The 27,999-nt window shown below is 45.2% G+C and overlaps 1 protein-coding gene across 1 annotated transcript in view; it reads left to right on the forward strand.

Annotated features, from left to right (window-relative positions):
* Positions 1–5,224: 5,224 nt before the first annotated feature.
* The window catches only part of Msh2 (mutS homolog 2), a 56,907-nt gene continuing 34,132 nt past the window's right edge, over positions 5,225–27,999 (forward strand). Inside the window, exons 1-7 of the mRNA XM_052186573.1 lie at positions 5,225–5,527; positions 10,247–10,401; positions 12,178–12,456; positions 14,595–14,741; positions 19,203–19,352; positions 19,861–19,994; positions 23,270–23,469. Coding sequence (XP_052042533.1) covers positions 5,317–5,527; positions 10,247–10,401; positions 12,178–12,456; positions 14,595–14,741; positions 19,203–19,352; positions 19,861–19,994; positions 23,270–23,469 — 1,276 coding nt within the window. The 5' untranslated portion in view covers positions 5,225–5,316. The remainder of the gene's footprint in view (positions 5,528–10,246; positions 10,402–12,177; positions 12,457–14,594; positions 14,742–19,202; positions 19,353–19,860; positions 19,995–23,269; positions 23,470–27,999) is intronic.

Here is a 27,999-nt window from a genome sequence, read left to right on the forward strand (position 1 = left end):
TGGACTGTTCTACCTCAGGGATTCCGAGACAGCCCACACCTATTTGGCCAGGCTCTGGCTTCTGACTTACTTTCTTTATCTCTCCCCAGATCTAAAATTCTTCTTTATGTAGATGACGTCCTTGTCTGTAGTCCTCGCTAGAGATTAGCCAAGCTGACACCTCTGCTCTTCTAAATTTCCTTTCTAGTCGAGGCTACAGGGGGTCTCCTTCTAAAGTTCAACTGTCCACTCCTCAGGTTACCTATTTTGGATTAACAATTACCCCAACCCATAAGGCTATCACCTTAGATAGAAAGAATCTAATTCAGTCTTTAACTGTTCCTTCTACAAAGGAAGAGATTTTATCATTCCTAGGAATGGCTAGCTTTTTACGTTCCTGGGTTCCTTCCTTCTCCCTCCTCTCTCTTATATGAGGCAGTGTTAGGCCCCACCCAGGAACCTCTTCTCATATCTGTTGCCAAGCCCTTTCAGAGGCTCCAACAGGCTCTCCTCAAGGCACCAGCCTTATATCTCCCTGACCTGACTCGCCCTTTTTCCCTCTATGTAACTGAAAAAGAGGGACTTGCCCTTGGAGTCTTAGGCCACCAACTGGGACCTTCCTTTGCACCTGTAGCATACTTGTCAAAAAGACTGGATTTAACCATCCAGGGATGGGCACCTTGTATTCGTGCCTTAGCAGCTGCTGAACTCCTTATTCGAGAATCAAAGAAATTAACCTTGGGGTCTCCTATAACTGTGCTCTCTTCTCATAACCTGTCACAGCTCCTAACTTACAAAGGCCTGCAGACTCTACCTCCTTCTAGAGTTCTTTCTCTCCAGGTAGCACTAATAGAAGATTCCATGCTCACCTTCCAATCATGTCCTCCTCTTAATATTCCTACTCTTCTCCCCCGACCTAACCCTAACCACTCCCTGTCTCATCCCTGCACTGAGACTTCAGAGCTGACTTTCACTGACTACTCCTCTTTGTTTTCCAGGTATGTGGATAGTGGCCTGTGGGCCAGTGGTGTCTAAATCTGGCTGTCAGAAATACCCTGGAAACTCCTTAACAACACTGGGAAAGGCCAGGAAGGGTGGTTCGTGCCTGTAATCTCAGTTTATGATCATTCTCAGCTACATAGTGAATTTAAAGTCATCCAGAGCTACACATAGTCTTGTCCAAACAAAACAAAATAATACAAAATAACAACAACAACAAACCAAGATCTCCAGAGTAATTTTCTACAGAATGGTGTGGGGCGTGGCAAGCACTGTGGGCCCTGACCTCCTTCAGGTCTTTATCCTATAGAATTCAAACCTATAGCAATACAAAACACAGCCTTTGCTTCAAAAGGACAAGTAGAGGTGACCATGCCCTAGAAACGCTGTTGGCTGTTAGTCTAGGCTCCGCCCACAGTTGCCTGGCAACAGCTGGGTGTGCCTGACTCACTATAATAGGGGCTGCTTGCCCCTCCTTTCTCTTACACCTGCTCCCCCTCCCGATTCCCTAACCCCCTCTCCCTGTGCTAAAGCAGGCCTCTACTCCTCTCCTCTGTCTCTCTCTCCTCTCTGCCTTTCTCTGCCTCTGCTACCCTCTTAACTTCCCTCCCCATGTCCCGAATAAACTTTATTCTCTACTCTACCTCTGTGTGACTGGTCCCTCCGGGAAGGGGTGCCTCAGCGTGGACCGCAGAGACTCCCCTCCCCCACACCTTACCTCACCTACACCAAACACATTCCTTCTCTCCTTACACCCCCCCACCCCCAGACAGGGTTTCTCTGTGTAGCCCTGGCTGTCCTGGAACTCACTCTGTAGACCAGGCTGGCCTTGAACTCAGAAATCCGCCTGCCTCTGCCTCCCAGAGTGCTGGGATTACTGGTGTGCGCCACCACACCTGGCTTCTCTCCTTATCTTTTTATAAAACACAACAAACACTGTTGGTATCAGGACCTCCAAAACCTGTGACATCACATAAGCAACAACGCAACCTGCACACCTGTTGCCAAGGCAACAGTCACCATAGTTCCAGAATCCACTTGGCTCACCCCCCACATTTACCTGCGACTACATCACCATCCCTATATAAAGAAAGGCCCCTCTGATCTCTCTCTTCCTTTCCCCTTCTCTTTCCGCAGTCACCTTGCTCTTTCCTGTCTCAATAAACCTCACGTGGAACTGTCTGGCCTGGTGTGGTCTTTCTGGAGCCGCCTGACGATCACAACAGAGTCTAGGTCAATTCCAAATACCATGTTCCAACATGATACCAGGTTTCATGAAGTTTTTTTATTAATTAAATCAATAATTTATTTGTGTTTTGTATGTTTTTGTGCTCACATCCATAAGTACATGAGTCCCATAGCATGGGCGTGTGGAAGTCTAGGAATGACTTGTGAGAGTTGGTTCTCTCTATTTTGGGGCCTGTAATAGGCCCCAGACCTTAGCACAACTAACTCCATGATGGAAGTACCTACCATTCGGGCCGTAAAGTCAGCACACAGACAGCACCACTTGCCAAAACTAAAACAAAGGCCCAATTCATCAAAGTTTATAGCTCTGGGAAAGTCTCTAAATGTACTAATATTGTATTTTGGCTTAGGTAGCTCTGCTTTGGGCTAACTGTTCTTGTTAACTGAAGTATGACAACCCAGAATATATTTTTTTGTGTGCTTAAAAGCTCACCCCATGAAAAGTTCAGTGCTACACTGGGATCCTAAACACCCAGGGTAGTTAACTGTCAACTAACAAACCTGTCCCATTGGCTTAAACCTGTGTATAAGTTGTTTTCTCTGGTGTGTTAGCATTCTGTCAAAGCCCCACCCCACAGTTACCTGGCAACAGCCAGGTAGGCCTGACCCACTATAAAGGGGCAGCTTGACCCCTTGCTCTCTTGCCTCTCTCTCTCTTGCTCCCCCTCTCGCCCCATTCTCTTCTCCCTCTCTCCACGCGGCCATGGCCGGCCTCTACCTCTCTTTCCCTCTCTCTGCCTCTGCTACCCTCTTAACTCCCTCCCCATGTCCTGAATAAACTCTAGTCTATGCTCTACCCCACCACACCCATAGAACATATCTTATACCTCTTTGCCCTTTTATACACAGGTCATGGTGGATACCACACAATAGGTCCAGGCAGGGAACTCAGGCCCTCAGGCTTGGTACAGGTGCCTTTTTCCAGAGCCATCTCAATGGCCCTCAAGAAATGTTACAGTAACAGAACAAAGGAAGTTTTAAGTCAAGGCTGTAGACGAAGGGCTCTGTCTGTCTGTACAAAGATTTTACTTGATAATCACACGGCTGTTAAGGTAAAAAGAGGTGGGCGGTAAGCAGCTCTTCAGGGGACTAAAATTAGCTCAAGAAGATTTGGCTCAGGGCTTGCAATATTTCAGCTCTCTACAATCACATCTTAATCAGTTAATTAGTCCTAGAGAATATTTATCACCCTGTAGTTTTCCCTGTCAGTTTATACCTCGCCCTTCCATCTCTTTCTGTGTATTCCTACTTCCAAAACAGTGTGCTGTCGGCACCTATTCACTAGCACATAAGGAAAATGAGATGCAACCCTTCTGCCTCTTTCCTCCCTTTTCATTACTGAGACAGGGTCTTGCTACCCAGAAATCCAAAGTGGGATGTTTATTGGTTTATTTAGAACTGCAGTGCAGGATATTTATTTATTTTGGATGCAGTCTCTGTTGTGATCATAAAAAGCGGCGTGAGGATGTGTATGAGGCGATGTGGGAGAAGGGGGTACTTCAGCGGGACCATGTTGAAGCATCCCTTCCCTCTGAGGGACCATACACACACACACACACACACACACACACACACACACACAAAACGGTAGTGTAGAATAGAGTTTATTCAGGGCATGGGGAGGGGAGTTAAGAGGGTAGTAGAGGCAGAGAAAGGCAGAGAGAGGGAGAGTAAAGAAATAGAGGCCACCATGACCATGTGGAGAGACAGGGGTGGGGAATGGGGAGAGAGAGGAGCCCAAGAGGGCAAGAGAGAATCTAAGAGAGCAAGAGAGAAACGAGGGGCAAGAAGCCCCTTTATAGTGGGCTAGACCTACCTAGCTGTTGCCAGGTAACTGTGGGGTGGAGCTTAGACAGAATGCTAAGTCTCTGGTAGCCCACTCTGACCTCCAACTGGGTAGCTCAGGACAATACTGTACTGAGTTTCTCTAGACAGCCCGACTTTTAACTTTTGGCCCTTCTGACCCGACCTCCTGGGAGCTGGGGTGTCAAGTGTGTGCCACCATACTCGGTTTCCAAATTTTATTCTTTTCTTTAAATTAAGACAAAAATAAATTATTATTGTGTATGTGTTTGTCTTTGTGAGTACAAGTGTCTTCCACCCACACAGAGAATCTGGAGTTACCAGTTATGATGAGCCGTATGGGACTGAACTCAAGGTAGGCAACTGTGAAAACATTAGCAAGTTAGAAAACTGCTGAGCCATCTCTTTAGCCCCCAATGTGTCCTTTCTTGTTTATTTTTTTTTCCCAGATAGGGTTTCTCTGTGTAGTCCCGACTAACCTGCAACTCAATTGGTAGACCTCAAAGGCCTCCCGAGTGCTGGGATGTTTTAAAATAATTTATTCATTATATATATACACACACGTACACTGTAGCTGTCTTCAGACACATCAGAAGAGGGCATCAGATCTCATTACAGATGGTTGTGAGCCACCATGTGGTTGCTGGAAATCGAACTCAAGACCTCAGAAGAGCAGTCAGTGCTCTTAACCGCTGAGCCCTCTCTCCAGCCTTAGTGGTGCAAAATGTCTTTTGGATGAATTAGTCAACCGATGGGCGAAATGCGAAACTGAGTCAGTAGGAGACTGCAGAATAAACCGCAACACTTACCTTGCGCAGTTTGCACTACAAGCCTATGTCACACCCTCAAGGCTGGATTTAGGAAAAAGGAAAGTTATAGGTTTACAAGCTCTTTGTGATTCCGCTCCTACATCTCCGGTCATTTGATAAACAAATTCCTAGCTGGCCCCGCCTACCCTAGCTGCCCACCCACCTGGCACCAGGCAGTGCCGACGTGAAAGCGTAGCCTCCGGAGGGGTCGCACGTCTGCAGGTCGGCGTGCCCGCAAGTCGGACGCATGCGCAGTAGCTAGAGTCCCTCAAAGTTCGCGGGAAGCTGGGGCCTTGCTCGCTTATGATTGGCTGTCGTGGTAGACTCCCACCCACCGAGGCGGCAGCGCTGCATGGTGATTGGGCGAGGCCACAGAGGCCGGACGCGGTTTAGGGGCAAGGTTGGGGAGGCGGGAAACGACCGGGCAGCGCAGGGTCGCGCAGTACTTTCTCTCTGGTCTGTGTGGAGCGGTTCGGAAATGGCGGTGCAGCCTAAGGAGACGCTGCAGTTGGAGGGCGCGGCCGAGGCGGGCTTCGTGCGCTTCTTTGAAGGCATGCCGGAGAAGCCGAGCACCACGGTGCGCCTCTTCGACCGCGGCGACTTTTACACCGCGCACGGCGAGGACGCGCTGCTGGCGGCCCGCGAGGTGTTCAAGACCCAGGGCGTGATCAAGTACATGGGGCCGGCAGGTGAGGGCAGCCGCGGCGGGGCCGGAGCGCGGCGGGCAGCTTTGCAGCGCCGAGAACCCGGGCGCATCCTGCGGTGGGCCAGCGGCGCTGCTCCCCGGCGCCCGAGGGGAGCCTCGGGGCCGCGCGTTGAGCGTATTGTTTTGGTTTGCTTCCGCACCGTGGGCTGGGCTTGTCTAGGCACCGTAGAGCTCAGGACGACACATCGCCTGGTCCAGGCAGTCCTCGAACGCCTCGAGTTTAGCCTCCCAAGTTGCTAGGATTAAAGTCTTGTGTCACCATGTATAGCTCCAAATCATTAACGGCCTGCAGCCTACGAGCGAGGAGAACCTGTGATGAACCATTGCTGAAGGGCAGTATCGCCAAGTGGTCAGGACCTGGGATCTGTCCTGGAGCTGAACTGCCCGGATTTCAGTTGCTAGTTGGAAAGCTGTGCTCAGCATTTTTTTTTTTTTCCTTTCCCTGCCACCTGGCTCTATCACCATAATACCACACCCACCCACCCATCCATTGCTTTTTCTTTCATTTACAATGAATGCCTTTTCTATCCTACTTTGGAGTTGTGAGTTCTAATTCTTATGCTGTTTTATGCAAATAGATGAGATAGCTCTATCCGCCTGTCTGCTGCCCGCATACCCAGTTGAATTTGTTTTTGTTAGACAGCAATTCTTTATCTTGAGTTAAAGAGTGAAACTCACGCGCGCGCACACTCACACACACACAAGAAAAGTTGTGTCCATCATTACTCTTCCCTCTCAGTCGTCCCTGCTCTTGCCACTAGTTTATGTTCCTTCTCTAGATATTCTGGGATGTAACATGTAAATGAAGTCGTATTTGTTTTTTGTTTCAAGGTTTATCTGTGTTATCAACATTGCATTCCTTTTGGTAGAGCTCTTCGTTCCTGGGATTTGTTTTGACTGGGTTTTTGGAGACGAGGTCTTGCTGTTTAGCCTTGGCTGACCCTGAACTCTGTTACTTGAGCCCACGCTTCCGTTTGCCTTCGTGCCTGCTCCTCACAGCAGTGCACAAACAGCACGCGCTTTACCTCTATGGGTCTCGGGCTTGGGCAGGCTTCTGCTGCTGTTTCACAGTTCGCTGCCGCTCCCTTGCTTCTGGTGGCATTTACAGACGTTGTTCATGCTTGATTGTGACCTGTAAAAGATCTGTTATCCTAAAGCCCTGTGATGAGGGACAGCCTCCTGCCTCAGCCGTGCATGCGTCTTCATGTGGATCCATTCATGCCTCAGTACCCGGCACAACGGAATGCAGGTAGCATTCTCAGGAGGCTCTTGTGTGAATGTGAGTCTGTTCCTCCCGTGGAGCTTGGGTAGGTTGGAGTTCTGATCGTTTGTTTCACAGCAGAAAAATCCTGTTCTCTTTATAGTTGCTCCTTCAGGAACTTAGAGTATACACAGACAGGGCCTCAGATGCTTGTCATCAAGTGTACACTGACTGTCATTGTGTCACACATACTCTGCCTTCTAGGGAAATGGCTTCTTCAGAGGATAGCTGCAAACTCTTTTGGAGCTGGATCTACATGGGGAAGCGCAGGGTGGCCTCTGGCTTCAGACCTGTTGCCCTGGCCTCCCTGTGCGCACTCCCTTGCCTGGGAAGTCTGTGTCTCTGCGGTGTTAGCGTTAGAAGAGGGGACTCTCTTTATTTACCTCTTTGCTCCTGGGTCTTAGACAGTAACACATTTAACAATGAGTTCCTGTCAGTAAAAAGACCAAGAAACACGTCTCTGGGTTCTAGCTAGTGCCAGGTAGGTACCAGGTACTGTAGTTGGGCATGAGAACAGAGAAGCCAGGCATGGTGGCGAATACCTTTAATTCCTAGCACAGGAGCAGGTGGATCTCTGATATCAAGGCCAGCCTGGTCCACATAGAGTGTATGTAGGACAGCCAGAGCTATGTAGAGAAACCCTGTCTCAACACTGTCCCCTTCCCCCCACTCCCCCAAAAACCCAGCCCCTTCAAACTGAAAAACACTTAACTATAAAAAAGAGCGGAGGGCCTTGTACATCTGAGATGGCTCCATGAGGTGATGAACCTTTAATGCAGTGGTTCAGCAGCCCCACCCAGACCAGATGGTTCTGACTCTGGGTCAGCCGCCTTTCCAGAATTAATCCAGACCATCTTCCCCAACCATCATATTTTTGCCATAAGACTTTGAATTTTAGTTTCTTTGAGGGGGGCGGGGGTGGTTGGATTTTGTTTTTCGAGACAGGGTTTCTCTGTATAGCCCTGGCTATCCTGGAACTCAGAAATCCGCCTGCCTCTGCCTCCCAGAGTGCTGGGATTACAGGCATGTGCCACCACCTCCCATTTTAGTTTCTAAATTGAGAGCTGATACATTTCTATTTATTTTCCTTTTTGTTTTTTTGAGACAGGGTTTCTCTGTGTAGCCCTGACTGCCCTGGAATTCACTCTGTAGACCAGGCTGGCCTTGAACTCAGAAATCTATCTGCCTGCCTCTGCCTCCCAAGTGCTGGGATTAAAGGCATGCGTCACCAACTGCCCAGCCTGTTTTTTGCTTTTTACACAGTGTCTTAGTGTGTATAGCCTTGGCTGACTCTGAATTTACCATGACTTACAGACATCCACCTGCCTCTGTCTTCCCAGTGTTAGGGCATTCTCCCTCAGACTAACCTCCTAGACATTTGTCTACTGGATTTTATATGTATGTGTTTTGTCTGTGTGTCTGTCTGTGCATCGTATGTATGCCTGGTGCAGAGAGAGGAGGCCAGAAGAGAGCTTCAGATTCCTTGGAATCACAGTTAAACATAAATGTAAGCAGCCATGTAGGTGCTGTGACAGTCGAGTTTTTATTCCAGTGGATGGTTCGATGGTTTTATTTGTGTGCCTGTGTGTGGGAAGATTTACTTTATGTGTCTGCATGCATGTCTGTGCACCATGTGCGTGAATCTACAGGAGGGCATTGGAGTCCTTTAAAACTATTATATGTCCCCCCAGAGGAGCAGAATAAAGCCCAGTTGAGATACAGATGGAAAAGTTTGAATTTTTTTTAAAAATGTATGTGTGGGTGTTTTGTCTGCATGTATGTATGTATGTATGTATGTATGTATGTATGTGTATCATGTGTATCTGGTGCCCACAAAGGCCAGAAGAGGGCATCTGATCCCCTGAGACCAGAGCTACAGATGGTTGTGAGCCACCATGTGGGTGCTGGGACCCACAGAGCTTACGACCTCTGCAAGAGCAGCCAGTGCTCTAAACCACCAGGCCCTCTCTCCAGCCCCTGAAAACCCTTGCTTCATTATATTTTTTGTTTGTTTGTTTTTTCTTTTCTTTTTGAAACAGAGTCTATATACACACACACACACACACACACACACACACACACACACACACGGCCTGGCCTGGACCTGGGTCCGGCCTAAACCAGCTTGGCCTTTCCCTCACAGAGGTCTTGCCAGTCTGTGCTTTGACTGCAAAGGCACCCAGCTTCCTGAGCCCTCTGCTGGCTATAGGAAGGTAGATTGCACATAACCGAAGCGGAAGCGGGAGAGAGGCGGCTGGTATTTTATTGACATCACTCACGCGATGGAGCGTGGTTTTAGAACCTGGAGGTTTGCTGGCTTCTTTGTGAAGCGTGGCGATGCTGAGGAGATCGACGAGATCACTAGACATCTCCCAGTACACGGAAGCCAGTTCTGTGTGGTTGGAGCAAGCCCTAAGGTGATAGGGACCAGCATGGGTACTAGGAGTATATAAGAGGGGAACTTAATGATTTACATATGCTAGCTATGAATATAGATGGTAACGTTCAGCCCACTCTAAGCTGCCGGGTAGGGACAGGGCTAAGAGGGAGACTTCACTCGTTTGCCTCTTGAGTTCTGTGAGTGGAGTGTGACGAGCTGTTGTTTGGTGTTGTGTTGCTGAGAAGCCAGCCCAGGATGTCGTGTCGCACACGCTGGGAAGATGCTTTAATGATGAGCACAACCCCAGCCTGAGCAGTTCCATTTTCAGGAGCTCTAGAGTCCTTTGTAAATGTCCTTTTTTTTTTTTTTTTTTTTTTTTGAGACAGAATTTCTCTATGTAAACCAGGCTGGCCTTGAACTCAGAAATTCAACTGCCTCTGCCTCCTGAGTGCTGGGATTAAAGTAGTGCACCATCACCACCCAGCAAAGGAATTTGCTTTTTGTTGTTTTTTTTGTTTGTTTGTTTTTCTGAGACAGGTTTTCTCTTGGTGACATCCCTGGATTTTCTGAAAATCATAGAGATGCTCCTGCCTCTGCCTCCTGAGGCCACCACATCCATCTCCTAAATTATTTTTATTGATCTCTTTTGTGTGTTATGTATATGGGCGAACACAGTGCAATAGGTATGCAGGAATCAGGTCTCTTTTCTACCCTAGGGTCCCAGTGATTGAACTCAGATTCCCAAGCTTAACCCCCCAGAGGTGAGGTGCCTGGATAGCCCATGCTTACTTGTTTTGAGACTGTATCTTGCTATTTAGTCCAGGCTGCCCTCAAACTCCTCCTGATCTGAAGGTATCCCCCTGCCTCAGACTTCCAAGTGGCTAGAGTGCTGATATATGCTCCATTGTGCCTACGTAGTGTTGGTTCATTCAGTAGTTTGTTGAAAGGTTGGCTTGCTGAGTGAGGGAATACAAATTTGGGCTAATTTGTGAAGTTCTCAAACATGCATTGCCTCAAATCCTCATCTTTGTCATTTAATCTTGTTTATTTGTTTATTTTAGGGGCCAAGACACTGCAGAGTGTTGTGCTTAGCAAAATGAATTTTGAGTCTTTTGTGAAAGATCTTCTTCTGGTTCGTCAGTATCGAGTTGAAGTTTATAAGAATAAAGCTGGGAACAAGGCATCAAAGGAGAACGACTGGTACTTGGCATTTAAGGTAATTATCTTCCTTTTGAATGTTTTAGACAATTAAATTCAGTGCATGGTTTACTATATTAGCTAGGTTGTGATAGCAAAATGCTTTGAGAAATTTTGATACAGTGTTGGGTTTCTAAAAGTTACAGTTTAATCACAATTTAAAAATTCAGTAGTCTTTATAAAATGTTTCTGAACATGCTGAACCCTGTCTTACTGTTCCTGAAAGACAGCATAAGATGATAACGTGCAGCCGGGCGGGGGTGGCGCACGCCTGTAATCCCAGCACTCTGGGAGGCAGAGGCAGGTGGATTTCTGAGTTCGAGGCCAGCCTGGTCTACAGAGTGAGTTCCAGGACAGCCAGGGCTACACAGAGAAACCCTGTCTCGAAAAAATCAAAATCCAAAAAAAAAAACCCAAAACAAAACAAAAAGATGATAACGTGGACATAAATATAATATTTAAAAGATTGGTTTTATTTATTTATTTTTTTTAATTAAAACATTACTTATTTTTAATGTGTACTAGTCTGTCTATACCATGTGTCTGTCTGTACCACTTTCACGCCTGTTGCTGGAGGGAGGAATCCCGAAGAGAGGGCGGGCCTTGGATCCCTTGGGACTGGAGTTAGAATTGGGAGCTTTCTGGGGCCTAGATTCTAGCAGAGCACCTAGTGTTCTTAATCTCTGCGCTATCTTTCAGCCTACAGTTTTTTGTTTTTAGGTTTTTTTTTTTTCTTCTCATTGTGTCCTCAGTGCAAGATGGCCTAGAATTCATGGCAGTCCTTGGAGAATGGCTGTCTTGATGGGCAGGTGGCCACGCCTCTGATCCCGGCTCTGGGAGGCAAAAGCAGGTTGATCTAGACCAACTTGGATGGAGAACTGCACAGGGAAACCCTGTTTTGAAAGCCAAAAACAAACAACAAAAAACAAAGAAAAATGCCTAACTCAGCTTCCCAAGTTGAGGGATTAAAGGAAACTTATTTTTTCTTTTTTAATTTTTCTTAGAAGAAGCTCATTCTGGTGTCATTGATCATCCTGCCTCTGCTTCGCCAGTGCTGATGTGATTGATTCCAGACATATTCTGCCACACCTGCCTTTGCCTTTTCTGTATCTGTAGTATGTCAGACAGGCCTTAGTGTCCCTAATGTCTTATTTATAAGAACATTAGTGACTGTGCACATTTCTCAGTCCACACCTTTAATGAGCAGTATAGAGTCACACAAGCCCGGAGGATGCTTTGGTTTTTCAGATAGCATCTTCCTGCAGCCCAGGCTGGCCTTGATTGGACTCTGTCATTCTGTCTCAGTCTCTCCTGTGCTGGGAGGCTTGAAAATCAGTTTGGCAGAATAGTTTCTCTGTATGGTCCTGGCTGTCCTAGAACTCATCCAGTGGACCATCTCTCCTCAAACCACAGAGATCTGCCCTCTGGGGCTAGGATTAAAGGGATGTGCCACCATTGCCCGGCGGCAGAACTGCTTTTAGATGTGCCTGGTTGCTACAAAAGCACCCATAGCCAGGCCTGGTGATGTGTGCCTGGAATGGTAGTGCTCAGGGATCCACAGGAGCACAGTGTCGTTGTTGTTGTCTGGCTAAGCTTCAAGGAGGCCTGTCTCTGGAGAAATCAGTAACTGCAGAGGAGGAGAGGGTCTTCATAGCACATGGAATGATAATTAAAAATATACTGACGGGTATGTTTTTGTAAGAAAATACAAAATTGATCAAGTTTGGATAATTACTCACTTGCAAAATTTAAATATGTTCAGTATTTCTTAAAATGTGCTTTTGTTTTTGCTCAGGCTTCTCCCGGCAATCTTTCTCAGTTTGAAGACATCCTGTTTGGTAACAATGACATGTCAGCTTCCATTGGCGTCATGGGTGTTAAGATGTCCATGGTCGATGGTCAAAGACAGGTTGGAGTTGGGTATGTGGACTCCATCCAGAGAAAGCTAGGACTGTGCGAGTTCCCCGATAATGATCAGTTCTCCAATCTCGAGGCTCTTCTGATTCAGATTGGACCAAAGGAATGTGTTTTACCAGGAGGAGAGACTACTGGAGACATGGGGAAACTGAGGCAGGTAAGGGCCATCTTTAATTTAAAAAAAAATACCTTTTCCCCTGTATTTACTTGAACCTAGGACCTCTAGAATGCTAGGCCAGTGCTCTACCACTGAGCTGTGGTTCCAGCTGGTGATGCTTTCATTTATGGGGGGAAGAAAACAATCAGTTTTAATTCTAATTAAAATAATGTTTTATTTTGAGGACAATCTTGACTTAACTTTGAAAGAAACTTGGCATTCTTAAGTTATCATGACAAGAGTTTGTATAAGACTTGTTCTACTAGGCAGGGTAGTGGTGGCGCACGCCTTTAATCCCAGCACTAGGAGGCAGAGGCAGGCAGATTTCTGAGTTTGAGGCCAGCCTGGTCTACAGAGTGAGTTCCAGGACAGCCAGGGCTACACAGAGAAACCCTGTCTCGAGAAAACCAAAAAGAAAAAAAAAAAGGAAGGAAGGAAGGAAGGAAGGAAGGAAGGAAGGAAGGAAGGAAGGAAGGAAGGAAGAAAGAAAGAAAGAAAGAAAGAAAGAAAGAAAGAAAGAAAGAAAGAAAGAAAGAAAGAAAGAAAGACAGACAGACAGAAAGACTTTACTGGAAGAGATGGCTCAGCAGTTAAGAGCACAGTGGCTGCTCCTCCAGAGGTCCTGAGTTCAATTCTCAGCAACCACATGGTGGCTCATGACTGTCTATGAGGGGATCTATGCCCTCTTCTGTCATGTGGGCATATGTGTTCATATACTTGAGTAAATAAACCTTAAAAAGAACTTGTTTTACCTTCAATCTTTTCTCCTTTTCTGTTGTTACTCCAGGAGAATAGTTACAGTATTATTGTATTTGGCATGGTTTGTATTTTCTTGGGGATCTTGGCCAGGAGTGTGCTCAGCAGGCAGTGTATCATTGAGCTATATCAACCCAAACCTAGAATTTTTCTTTAAGTGTCTAGGTTTTTTTGAGTCATGGTCTTACTTGACAGCCCAGGTTGGCTTAGAACTCACAGCCATCCTGCCTCAGCAGCCTGATTTCTAGGATGACTTGACTGCTGCCACAGATGGCTCCTTTTTCTCTTTTTAAATTTAACCTTTACCTAGTGTTTGTGTGTGTTGTGTGTGTACATGTATATGGTTTACTATTATTATTTTAGATTTACAGCCAAACCTGGCCTTGAACTTAAAAAATAATTAGATTTTTTTTTCTCCAGAGACAGGGTCTCTCTGTGTAGCTGTAGCTGTCCTGAAACTCACTCTGTAGACCGGGATAACCTCGAACTCAGATCTGCCTGCCTCCGCTTCCCAAATCTTGGGATTAAAGCTGTGCAATGCCACACCCAGCTAAAAATTTATGAATGTTTTGCTTATATGTGTATATGTGTACCACATGAATGTCTGGTGTCCATGGAAGTCAGAAGAAGGCACTGGAACTTTGGAACTCTAGTTACAGATGGCTGGGAGCCACCGGGTGGGCGCTGGAAGAGTAGCCAGTGCTTTTACCTGCTGAGCCATCTCCAGCTGCCGCAGGTGCCCCTTTCTTTGTCTGCTAACTCACTGTGTAGTCCATGCTGACCTGCTTGTAAGGGGCAGTTCTCTTGTTTCTTCCTCCTAGGGCTATGATTACAGGGATGGACTTCCCTGCTCACCTGATGATACCCCTTGTAGCACTGGGCAATGATAAGGTTTCCAGCATGCCAGGCAAGCTCTCTAGTACTGACTGAACTTAGCCCGAGCTACCCCCTCTCCCCCAAGGGTCTCAACATGGTACTCAGACTCCATTCTGTTTCAGCTTCTTAGCTGGATTAAAGGTGTGCATCATCACAGCAAGCAAGAAACTTTTTTTGGAAACTTTCATTTAGTCATAACTTTAAAGTTGAAGTCAAAGGTCACAGGTGTTTGTTTAAATGAATGGCAGGGTCTCACTGTGTAGTTTTGGCTATCCTGGAGCTCCCTGTGAAGACCAGGCTGACCTTGAACTCAGAGATGTGAGACCACTACCTCCACTTCCTGAGTTCTTAGATGTAAGAGTTGTTCCTAAAGGCTTGTACAGTGAATGAAATTTGGTGCATATTAATAGTCTTCTAGGCTGTTGTTATTTTATGCTTTCTAATGTTAGACATTTCCTTTGCTCATTGATTTCCTCAAAGTAATTTGAAATCTTTCCTATAAACAGGTTATCCAGAGAGGAGGGATTCTGATCACAGAAAGAAAGAGAGCCGAGTTTTCCACTAAAGACATTTATCAGGATCTCAACCGGTTATTGAAAAGCAAAAAAGGAGAGCAGATAAATAGCGCTGTCTTACCAGAGATGGAGAATCAGGTCTGTGGGTTACAGATGTGTGCTTAAATCACAATAGTGATGCTTTTTTTTTTTTTAAGATTCATTTATTTGTTATCTGTAAGTACACTATAGCTGTCTCCTGACACTAGAAGAGGGCATCAGATTTCGTGGTTGTGAGCCACCATGTGGGTGCTGAGATTTGAACTCATGACCTTTGGAAGAGCAGTCGGTGCTCTTACCCGCTGAGCCATCTCTCCAGCCCCCAATGATGCTTTTAAAAGCTAATTCAGTCACTTTAAAAATTGCATTTATTTATTGTGTGTGCGCCTATGCTCATGCACATGCATGAATACATACCACACCATGCGTGGGGAAGTGGGGACAACTTTCAGGAGTCTGTCGACTTTTTACAACAACTGAGTGAATCCTGGGGTCACGGTCAGGCTTCTGCTAAGCCTCCTCACTGGCCATACTTCTGCCATACTCATTTTGAAATCTAAACTCTGCATCTGTGACATTATGTACAATAAAGTCTGTGGGAAAAAAATCAAGAAAACAACTATGACTAGAAGATTTTAAACATAACCTTATATTTAGGTATTTACTGTTATTCTAATTTATGTGTGTGTGTGTGTGTGTGTGTGTATGCTGCCCTTGGTGGGTGGAGACGTGGGATCCCTAGAGCTGGAGTTGCAGTGGACGGAAGCCACCTGCAGTAGGTGCTGAGGAGCCAGTGTGGCTTCTCGCGAGGAGCCTGCTGAACTGTCTCTCACCCCATAGGCATATCTCTCTGCATCTGTACAGTTTGTATGTGGAAGGGGTTTAATAGTTACACGTGAACTCAAACCTGTAGTCCTAGCAGTTGGGAATTGGATCAGAAGTCCAAGATCACCCTTGTAAATGTTGCAAACGAGGCTAGCCTGGGTGATTGAGACCCTGCGTTTCTACAAAGAGGAGGAAAAAGTTGTCACAGGAAAGAACTTGATGACTGTCACTTTTGTAGGGGATATAGCATAGTCTTGCCTGTGCACCAGTTCCAGGAAGCATTGATAAATTACTTAATGTTTCTGAGTGAGAAATTCATGTTTTGCTAAATAAGTATAAATATGTCTGCAGTGAAGGATTGTTATTGGAGGTTAGCAAGTAATAAACTGAAAGTATGCATACCTTTAAAAAAAGATTTATTTATTTCATGTATATCAGTACACTGTAGCTGTCTTCAGACACACTAGAAGAGAGGACTTTAGATTCCTTTGCAAATGCTTGTGAGCCACCATGTGGTTGCTGGGATTTGAACTCAACCTCTGGAAGAGCAGTCAGTGCTCTTAACCGCTGAGCCATCTCTCCAGCCCCTGCTTTTTTTCTTTTTAAATGAGAACATAGAACAATGTGGGCAGGAGATGGAGGCAATCTCAGATATATATTGTGTTGGAGGGCAGCTTGGCTAAATGAAACTACCTCAGAAAGGCAAATAAAAACCTGATAAGGATGAATAAAAATCCCAGGGGTTAGAAAACTTCCTTCCTTCCTGAAAATGTAAAGAAGCTGGTAGAGATTTGGTTTTTTATTTATTGTTTATTTTTATTTTTTGAGACAAGGGTTTTATTCTCTAACTGTGCCTGGCCAGGAGCACACTGTGTGACCCAGGCTGGCCTTAAACATACAGAGATTTACCTGCCTCCTGAGTGCTAGGATTAGAGCATGTATCCCCTGCTTTTTAGTTAATAATTTCTTAGATATGGTGGCTGGCTTCTGTAGTCCAGTACTTAGGAAGCTGAGGCAGGAGAATTACTGATCAGAGCAAGCCTGGGCCACCAAGTGTGCCCATTTCATAACCAAAGCAAAGAAGGCTGATGGCTGCTCCCTGGTGAGGTAATGGGAGATTGTTTGGGCAACCTTACATGTTAATTAGTTTGACACAGGCAATTAGAATATAGTTACCATATAGGATAAAAGTAGGCCTATTAAAATGAGCCAGTACCCTGCGTTGGTGGTGCACGCCTTTAATCCCAGCACTTGGGAGGCAGAGGCTGGCAGATTTCTGAGTTCAAGGCCAGCCTGGTCTACAGAGTGAGTTCCAGGACAGCCAGGGCTACACAGAGAAACCCTGTCTTGGAAAAAACCAAAAAAAAAAAAAAGTAGGCCTATTAAAATGAGCCAGTATGTTTCATTTGAAACAGAGTTTCATGTAACCCAGGCTGGCCTTGAGTTAGTAGTATAGACTTTGAACTTTTGACCTTGCCTTCATATCCTGAGTCCTAGGTTTATAAAGGCTACCGTGTCTGTCTCACCAAATAGGTTTTATGTATTATTGTTGTGTGTGTGATTGCTGATGTGAGATGGCGGTTGGAAGACAACTGTCCTTACCCCGTCGCTCCCATTGATTAACTTAGTCATCAGCCTTGTGTACAAACAAGAACACTTCCTCACTGACTACAAGACAGTAGAACACCTTACGAGTTCTCAAGTATATTTTAAATCAGTGTTTATTGTTATTTGATGTCTTGAATTTCTTACTGTTTTAATTTTTATTTTATATTAATAATGCTGAATATAGATTACATATTTATTTGAGGCAGGGCTTTTCTGTGTCGTCCTGGAACTCACTCTGTAGACCAGGCCAACTTCAAACTCAGAAATCCACTTCGAGATTTTCTTATTGTCTTCATCTGCACCAGGCATTGTCCTGGTTCTGACTTCTGACAGTATAGATTAGTTTGTCTTTTTTGTTTGTTTGATTATATAAATGAATTATAGGACATTTTTCTGTCTTTTTTTTTTTCTATTTTGTTTTTGGAGACAGGTTTTCTACTTTTTCATGTATACTATTGAAATAAATATAGTGTGGCTTATTTATAAATAAAAGTAAATACTAATGAGCAGTATTTTAGAAGGTATAGAAAGGCAACCCAATGCTGCTGCTGGTGGTGGTGGTGGTGGTGGTGGTGGCACACACCTTTAAGCCCAGTACTTGGGAGGCATAGGTAGGATGATCTCTGGAGTTGGAGGCCAACCTGGACTACAGAACATGTCTCAGGACAGCCAGCACTACACAGAGTAACCCTGCCTCCAAAATCCAAAAAGAAAAAAAAGTTGTAAAAATACTTCAACAGGATTGGGTCCATGACTTTTATTTCTTCCAGACCAGAAATTTGGGGCTTAATTATCTAAAGATGAAGGATCAAGTTTCACAACCTAAAAATATTTACATATTAAAACTATATATTAATCTATACAAAAAGAAAAGGAGACAAACATAGGATTATGAGCTGCATGCCAGTTAGTCCATCTTTTCCAGAGGCCGTTCCAGGCAGGGTCTTAGTCATCTGTGAGGAGCAGAGCAGTCCTTGTTTAGACAGACCTGTCATCTCGGCCAGCTTGAGCTACTCTTCACCTCTTGGTGCTTTCCTTCTGTGAGTGCACGTCTGTCAGCATGTCAGACCAGGCCTGGACTGTCCTCAGCCAGGGAGGTGGTTGGTCGGACCTGGTCTCCGTGGTTGTTTCTGGTGACCCTCTTCCATCGTGGCTGGTCTGTGGAGGTCCTGGTGCCTGTTTTCCACAATAGCTGAAATCAGATGAGCTCCTATTGCCTCTTCTTTTTTTCACATCTTGCTGAAGCAGAGTTTTGAAAAGGAAGGGAAAGGGAAAGGGAAAGGGAAAGGAAAGGAAAAACAACCACAAATTTATTCCCCAGGCAAAATCTTTTATAAAAGACAGTCTTTGTGTGGTAGTAGTGATGGTTCATACCTTAAATTCCAGCACTTGGGAGGCCAGAGACAGTCAGATCTCTGAGTTCAAGGCCAGCCTTGTCCACGTAGTGAGTTCCAGGATAGCTAGGGTTATACAGAGAAACTCTGTCTCAAAACAGCAGGCAGTCTCCGTAGGGACAGATTCTAGCTCTCCAGCTCTTGTCTATGTGAGATGTAAACCGTCTTCCTCTGGCTCTCCCTCTTGTAAGCAACTGGGTTTTTCCATCTTTTTTTGAGATGGGGAATGACTGTGTATTTTTGTCTGGCCTGGAACTCACACTGTAGTCTAGACTGGCTTTGAATTCACAGATCCTTGTACCTTTGCCTCTCAATGACTGGAAATAAAGGCTTGTGCCGCCATGCATGGTGGTTTTCACTTTGATTATACACATATGTAGGTATTGTCATGTGAGCATGTGTGTATGGTCATGCAGGTGCTTCATGATGTGTGAGGACAGGACACCGTGGGAGCTCTTTTTGCCTGCTGTGGGTCTAGGGGTGGAGCAGGCACTTTACTCCTGAGCTGTCTCGCCAGCATGAGAGATAGGTTGCACTTTGTATTTACATTTGTGTAGACTTGCCATGCATGCCGTGCTGGCTACACTCTTGGTTTGCCTGTGTTGGCCTTTCCCTCACGTATAGAATTCCAGACACATGCCTCCGAGCCCAGCTGGTTGGCTTTTACTTTGTTTGCATTTCTAGTATCTAGTCTTCTGATGGAAGAATCTGTTATTTAATTTTTTACTTTTAGGTTGCAGTTTCATCATTGTCTGCAGTAATCAAGTTTTTAGAACTCTTATCAGATGATTCAAATTTTGGACAGTTTGAACTGGCTGCTTTTGACTTCAGCCAGTACATGAAGTTGGACACGGCAGCAGTCAGAGCCCTCAACCTTTTCCAGGTAAAAAAGACAACCTGGGTTAAAAATATTGAATAATTAAGAAAAAATTCCTTTTGCAAGTAATGACTTATTTAAGGGATCTGTATTTTACAACATTATTATAGTTAGAATAGATAAGTTGTTTTTAACGTATTTCCTTTTTTCTGGCCTCTAGTAATGTATGTCGATTTGTCCTAGTTTTTTGAATAATTTTGTGTGATCATAGCAGTGCTTTAAAGATCTATTTTGAATGTGGTTAAAAACCGCAGTAACTGGGAACAGGGACTGGGAGGAGAGGGGAGGGAAACTGGTGAGGACAAGTAATTACGAAGCAGTGTAGTTGAGGCAAAGTCCCTCTGTAAGCTCAGGTTAACAGCTTGAAATTTGGTCTTAGCTTACAAACAGTTTTGTAAACAGTTCTCAGTTTATATTTGGGGAATAATACTCATTTTTGGCCCAAATTGTTTTTCATGGGATGTTAGTCTTTGCTGATAAGTGTGTATATGTATTTATTTATTTTGTGTTCTAGGGTTCTGTTGAAGACACCTCTGGCTCTCAGTCTCTGGCTGCATTATTGAATAAATGCAAAACTGCTCAAGGACAAAGATTGGTCAACCAGTGGATCAAGCAGCCGCTCATGGATAGGAACAGGATAGAAGAGAGGTACGGCGCTGTGTGTGCTTCCCTGGCTTTGAGCAGCTCGCTCGCACTCCGTGGGGAGTGCCACTTATCCTGACACCCGATTTCACACTCACTTTTGTTTTGTTTTGTTTTGTTTTGGAGTCCTGGTTGAGCCTGAACTCAATATTTAGTTGAGGATGAGGATGTGTATGCTGTGTTTTTGTGTGTATGCCTGTGTGTGTGTGTGTATGTGTGTGTGTGTGTGTGTACGTACATGCAGACAGACAGGAGGGCAGGCAGAAGCATGAGTGTGCACAGGTGTTCTCCACACATGCGTGTGGCATCCGTTCTTCCAGCGTCATGTTGGCCCAGGGGGCAAGCTCATCACATAGACAGGTTTCTCAACGAGGGGCTTCATCCTCTGAGCCTCTCTCTTGCCAAACTTTGAGCTTTTGGTCCTTTTGCCTCCGCCTCCCGGGTCCTGGGCCACCAACCCCAGTTTTGTGGTACCCAGAGGTTGACGCAGTATTGGAAACTCAATCGGGACGTTGTGCTGGGCTCTGTCGCTAGCCCAGGTTATTTTCTTAGCTCTTCAAAAGTGAGTTTTGTTTGTCAGCTGTTGGGGAAGCACGGGCAGGGCAGCTTTCGCTCTTCTCTTTCACCGTGGGTTCTGGGGCTCGGATCTGGGGCCTGACTGGCCTACAGCTTAAAATTAAAGTAACAATTGTGCTTTTAGATTTATCTATTTTCTGTGTATGAATGTTTTCCTGTGTGTATGTATGTGTACTATGTGTGTCTGGTGTCTGGAGGCAGAGATAGTCTTGAGCTGCCGCGTGGATGGCAGGAACCTTACCTGCCATTTACCTAACATTTATCTGTTTATTTGTGCCTATGTTGGGAGCAAGGTTGATTTGAGGACTTTCCCTGAAGTCCTAATGTTATGGAGAAGGGACCTTGTTCTTTATCTAAAACCAGGAATAAGTTGGCAAGACCAGTAGTAGCCTGGGGTCATTGAGGAAGCTTCTGCCCTGGGTCCTGAGAAACCTCTAGGTCCCCTCTAAAGGGTCATCATTTTCAGTCTCATGGCCTCTGTGCACTTGAGATATCCTGTGTTCCCTTTGTATAGCATTGCTTGATTAGCTTCCTAATGATAGCAGTCCGTTGCGAGATAGTCTCCTGCTGGTTCTGTCACGCTTTTACCTTCGAAGATGCTGTACTTTTGGGGGGTTGGGGATTTAAGACAGGATTTCTCTGTGCAGCCCTAGCCATCCTAGAGCTCACTCAGTAGACCAGGCTGGCCTCAAACTCAGAGCCTCTGCCTCCTGAGTGCTGGAATTAAAGGGTGCTGCTGCTGTCTGGTGATATTGTACTTTTTTAAAAAAAGATTTGTTTTCTGTATACGAATACACTGTTGCTCTCTTCAGATATACCAGAATGGTTGTGAGCCACCATATGGTTGCTGGGACTTGAGCTCAGGACCTCTGGAAAAGCAGTCAGTGCTCTTTCTTAACCAATGAGCCACCTCTCTAACCTGATGCTGTACTTTTAATAAGCTGGTTTGGTACAAGCCACTGGCTTACATAAGACCTGGTCCCAGCCCACATTTCTTTTATGTTTTCATCCTCTGTCTTCCCCGCAGGGTCCTGTCACTAAAGAATGACCTGCTGCAGGTCCAGGCTCTATCTGAGTGTGTGTGTGTGCACATCGCGTATGTGCGGGAGCCTGAGAACATCAGAAGAGGGGTGTTCAGTACCCTGAAACTAGTCATAAGCAACTGTGACTTGATATCTGGGTACTGGGACTCAAACTGCTTTCTTTGGAAAAGCAGCCAGTGCTCTTGACCACTGAGTCATCTCTCCAGCTCCTGAGAATGTTGGTTTTAAAAACCAAATGTTGGGTTGGTGAAAGGCTCAGTGGTTAAGATGGTTGCTTCCAAGCCTGATGACCTGGTTCATCTGAGGCACCCACATAGTAGAGGGAGAAGATCTTGAACTTTGTCCTGTGACCGCCATGTGTGTGTTGTGGCACATCTATAAATCCATATACACAGAGAAGTAAATGGAATAATTGTTTAAAAATACCAGATATTTTATGATTAATTTCCAAAGGCCCTTTCGAATTTTGGGGATTAACTGGCTTTTAAAATTTATCTTGCATTCCAGTTAAATTGTGAATTAATTCCGTATCAAATTTTGTGCAGCTGAGGAATTTAATGAGTGATAGGTGTACTCGTTAATGCCACTAGAAGCTTTGATATTTCTAAAATTGTGATTTTTAAAGTGGCATTGTCAAGGAGACAGAAGTCTTCCTTTTTTACAGTGTTATCTAGAGGTGTAAACTGACACTGTAATTACTTCTGAAGTGGTTTACTGAATACACTTGTAAAACTGGCAATTTTTCAGGCTTTTCAGGATCTCTGGGCCAGACTAAAGGAGCATTGTGATTTGCTTTGTGCTGGTGTGTTTTGCTGCCTTTGCTTCCAGTCAGGGTGTTGCATAGCCCAGGTTGGCCTCAAACCCATTTTGTTAGGCATGGATAGCCTTAGCGACTTCCTGTTCTTCCTGCCCTCTTCTCCCCGGTGCTGCATACAAGTACGGCCTGCTGTGCCTGGCTCTCTCTTGTGCCAGAGTTCGTTCTCTCTCTCTCTCTCTCTCTCTCTCTCTCTCTCTCTCTGTGTGTGTGTGTGTGTCTGTCTGTCTGTCTGTCTGTCTAGCCCAGGAAGTCACTGGAAGTCACTCTGTAAACCAGGCCGGCCTTGAGCTCAGAAATCCATCTGCCTCTGCCTCCTGAGATGGGGATTAAATGGATTCGCCTCCATTGCCTGCTGCTGCTCCTACTGCGCCTCCAGATTTATTTATTTATTTTATGTTTATAAGTACACTGTAGTTGTCTTTAGACACACCAGGAGAGGGCATTGGATCCCATCACAGATGGCTGTGAGCCGCCATGCGGGTGCTGGGAACTGAACTCAGGTCCTCTGGAAGAGTAGGCAGTGCTCTTAACCACTGAGCCATCTCTCCAGTCCTGCTCTTTACTTTTTAAAGTAAATTTTTTTTTTAATAACCATGTTGATGCCCACATGTAATGAAATTCCAGCCTTGACGAGATTGAGGCAGGCAGGATAGTGGCTTATGTGTGTGGTGGCTTGTGTGTGTGGTGGCTGGCGTATTGCCACACTCACGGAAGTCAGAGGACAGCTTGGGGCATCAGTTCCCTCCTGGGGAGTGGACCTCCTGGGGAGTGAAGTCAAACGTGGTGCACCTGCCTTCCTGTTGAGCCACCTTATCACCTAACTCTAATTTTATTTTTTTTTCCAGGTTAAATTTAGTGGAAGCTTTTGTCGAAGATTCAGAATTGAGGCAGAGTTTACAAGAGGATTTACTTCGCCGATTTCCAGATCTTAACCGGCTTGCCAAGAAATTTCAGAGGCAAGCAGCAAATTTACAAGATTGTTACCGACTGTATCAGGGTGTGAACCAACTCCCCAACGTCATCCAGGCTCTGGAGAAATACCAAGGTATCGGTCGCAGCTTTGTTTTACTCAACTCCAGCCTTTTATGCTTCCTCACCGTGTGTTACTGCACTCGGAACATGCCTAGCAAATGCACTGTTGGGTCTGGTACCTCTCTGTGATGAGGGTCACATTTTCTAATAGGTTTGTATTGAGTCAGGCATAGAAAGTGGTCCAGTAAGGAAACAGACCTTGGTTAGGATGTAATCTGATGATTCAGCAAAGGGCAGGCCGAGGCCTGCCGGCTCCATGTTTGCCATGTTTCCTGTGTTTGGGCCTACTAGAGCCCTTCAGCAGTTTAAGGTCAGCCTAGACTGCATAACATCATGTCTCAATAAAAAGGTACTAGCATACAAAGTCCATGGAGTTATCTGATAGGATATATGTGAGTGAAATCACGTCTTTGACAGAGGTGTCTGCACGGGCACTGTGGAGATGAGTGAGCTTTGCACACATAGGTGGAGCATGTGTACCTATGCAGACATGTGCCCAGAGCAACACTTCAGTTTCTCACCCATTCGGACGCTTGCTCCAGATGGGCTGATGGCCAGTGACGTGGCTCTTGGGATCTGCTGCTCCCCTCAGTGTGAGGTTCTAGGTAGGTGCAGCCATGTCTTACTCTGTCTGGGTGCTGAGGATTCAGAGTCGTTCACATTTGTCCTAAGCCAGTGCTCTTAGCCACCGAGTCAGCCATCTTTCCAGTGTCCCAGTGTAGCTTCCTTGGATGGACTGGTGCAAGTTTTTACAACACCAGTTTTCATTTGTATAGTTATTAAATATCTAACATGTAAAGCATTTTAAGTTTGAACTAACCACAAGAACTCTTAGAGCTATTAAAGCACCCTTAGGGGCTTGGCAGTAGAGTGCTCATGTGGCTGACGGGGTTGAGTCCCAATGTCTCAGAAGAGATCTTTGAGTATTATGGGGAAACTCGCTTCCTTTTCCAGACAAATGTAGATGCAGCTTCATGGTAACAGAATACAATTTAAATTTTAATTTGTTTTAGTTTATTTTGTTTTATCTGTGGGCATGAGTATGGAGGCAGGAGGATGGCTTTTGGGAGTTGTTCTCCTTCCATTGTGTGGGTTGCAGGAGTCGAAATCAGATAGTCATGCTTTAGCAGCAAGTCCCTTCCCCACTGAGCCATTTTGTTGGCCTGAGGCACCAAGGTAACTGAGGGCTAGGCAGTTTAAGCACTTGGTCCACAGGCCTGGGGACTGAACATGTAAATGTCAGGTTGGGGGCTCATAGTTCTTGTTTGAGATGGGGGCTCCTTGAAGCACCATCCTGGCTCGCAAGGCTCATATCAGTGAGCTCTAGGTTCATTTAAGAGACCTTGGGTGTTGGGTAGCTGGAAAGATGGTTCAGCAGTTTTTAGAGCACTGACTGCTCTTCCAGAGGTTCTGAGTTCAATTCCCTCTTCTGGTATGTCTGAAGACAACAACAGTGTACTAACATACATAAAATAAATACATCTTTAAAAAAGAGAGAGACCTTCCCTCAAGAGATCGCTGTGGAGAAGCTTCCTGACAACACCTTTACCTGGATGGAAAAGGTGATGAGTGTTCTTACCTTTTCAAAGGACCGTTGTAGAAATCTTCCTCCTTGGCTGCTGAGATGGCTTGGTGTTGCAGGCTGATCGTCCCTGAGCCCGGGGCCTCGAGTGACCCTCAGAACCCATGTGGTGGAGAGCTGACTCTGCAGGGCTCCTGGTCTTCACACACAGACCATGGCTCAGATACAAAGTGGACAGAATAAAAACCTGACTCCTCACACTCTGTAACTATATTTCTGCTCTTCATGCCTCAGTTTCCCCATCATATAAATGAGTAGCAGCCGCTTGTGTTTCCTGTTTATATCGTTTTGTCTGGGTTCAACAGGAATCAGGGATCGCTGACTGAGTGGGCGCTAAGCAGGAAAGCCTCAGCACAGAGCCACTGTTGTGGACTTCTGCTCTCTTTTCTGTGTCTTTCACCTTGTACAGTAAGCAGACATCCTTTTGTTTCCTGATAACTTACTTAGTATAAATTTAATTACTTATTTATCATTTACTTACTTACTCACTGATTGTTTGATTGAGATAGTGTCATTTGAAGCCCTGGGTGGCCTGGGATTCTATATTAATAAGGCTGGTCTCAGCTCACAAAGATCTGCTTGACTCTGCCTCTTACGTGCCAGTTAAAGGCAGTGTACAAGTGTGTGCAGCTTGTCAGTGTGTGTGTTTCTTTTTGAAATCATCTTTCTGTGAGTTTGCACATTTAAATGTTCATGTTTGCCCTATTCCCTCAGCCCCAGGTCTGATCGTGAGAGGCAGATCTCTGAGCATAGAGGACTAACTAACTAAAAAGCAGGTCTAGTCTGAGTCCCTTTTGGTACCAGTGTCCTTCCTCTGCCCCCTTTCTAAAGCCTGCACTTCATCCTCTGCCCACGCATTTGCTTCCAACCGTCACCACAGGGCTGAGCTGACAGACTTGAAGCAGACGCCTTGCTTTGTGTTTCGTGTTCCTGATTTCCTTCTGTGGGTCCTGCCATCATTATTTTTGAAGAGTTCAGCACAGTTCTTTAATGTGTTGAATTTACCGAGAAAGCCAAAACAGACTAATTTACAAAGAAAGAAAGAAAGAAAGAAACAAACAAACAAACAAACAAACACAAAGAAAGTACAATATTTTTGAGAGCAAAACCATGCTTTAAAAAGTACATTAGCATACATTGTTTTGAAAAATTACAGTTAATTTGTCGCCCTGTGATGTTTTCAGTCTTGACTCATTCATTCTAAGCTTGTTTTTAGTCCAGTAAGCGACTGTGAGTAAGGTGTATTTACAGACAGCAGGGGGCAGCAACATCCTGGAAAGAACATTTACATTGGTTAAAGTTTCTCTCTGTAAGAAATAGGTACTTGGCTGGCTGATTTGGAGGCTCTAGCTGGATAAAGCAGCTGCACAGACTCTTATTTGAGGGACAGTGACTGCTTAGCTTCAGTTGATCCCATGGGGAGGTAGAGCAGGGGGACACCTGTCCAGTCAGACCACCCTCATCCAGAAATAGGGATTTGACAAGATGAACCTGGCCTTTATTTCTATCTCAAAAATTCCAGGGTAAAATAAAATAAGTATATTCTACATTTGAACACATTTCTAACAGATTAAAATAACTCATACACTTGTACAGATTACTTCATGTCTAACTTATCCATTCAGATAGAACTACTTTGAAAAGTTATTATTTTATGTGTATGAGTGTTTTGCTTGAGTGTCTGTCTTTGCCTGAAACTGGTATTATAAACCATTGTCAACCCCCGTGGGTTCTGGGAATTGGACCTTGACCCTCTGGAAGGGCAGCCAGTGCCCTTAACCACTGAGCACCTCTCCAGCCACATGCAGGTGGAATTTTGATAGAGTGCATTGAATCTTTAGGTTGCTTAACATAGCCGTTTTCACAGTATTCTGCCAATCTATGGGCATGGGATGTCTTCAGTTTGTTTCTCTCTCAAGCCCTACTCATACTTCAGGTAATTTAAGAAGTTCCCAATTCCTTGGGTCATCTTTGAAATTACTTATTGAGTAATAAGGTGTATTACTCAATCCTTATTGAGTAAACATATAAGTGTCAGAGTTAATGGCCAGTGCTTGCTGTCTTTCCTACGCTCTCTTCCTTTAGAAAACTGTCCTCTTAACAAACGGCTGTGCTGCCCGCTAGTGCCTTATGTTGTTCACAAGACTAAATGGCAGTGACAGGGGTGGCTCTTTGTTTCCTGGAGATCCCATGAGAGTGGAAGGGTAGAAGACACCGAGTAAATACCGGAGACTCTCAATGCGTGGTAACAGGTATAATGAGGACAGCTGCAGCCTCAGCAATACTAGATGGAGTCTAAGAAGGCTCTGGGAGGATTGCTGATTGGGACTGAGAGATGGCTCAGCACTTAAAGAGTGCTGACTGCTCTTCCGAGGGACCTGGGTCTGATTCCCAGCACCTACATGGTTCATAGCCACCTGTAATCCAGTTCCAGGGGATCTGACACTGTCTGCTGGCCTCCTTAGGAAACAAACATGTAAGAGATGCACAGACATACATGCAGACAAAGCACCTGTGCACTTAGAGTTTTAAAATTTGAACAAAGAGAAATTATTGTTGCTGTATATAGTGGCTGATACCCGTAATTCCCAAACTTGATATGTTGAGGCAGGAGGATTGCCATAAATTCAGAGGTACATAAATTCTGGGCTACAGAGTGAGACCTTGTCTCAAAAACCAAAACAAACAAGAAGAAAAGAAACTTTCCAACATCAGATTTGAATGATGAAACAGCCAGCTTCTAGGATGTGAGAGGCTGGGGAGCCTACCGTATCAGCCAGTGATGTGTTTAAGGCTAGCAGGGGTTCGACATGCTGAATTTGTGACATAAGGTAAAGTCACAGGGGAAAGTGGTGGGAATTACATCTGGCGCTGAGGCCTGCTAGTGTGTTACTCTCTCAAAATTAAAAAGCAAAGCCAAGTTGCCCCAGCCTGCAGAGTACAGTGAGGGCATCCGGTGCT

This window comes from Apodemus sylvaticus, chromosome 6 (assembly GCF_947179515.1).
Source record: "Apodemus sylvaticus chromosome 6, mApoSyl1.1, whole genome shotgun sequence".
In the NCBI taxonomy this organism is placed as follows: Eukaryota; Metazoa; Chordata; class Mammalia; order Rodentia; family Muridae; genus Apodemus; species Apodemus sylvaticus.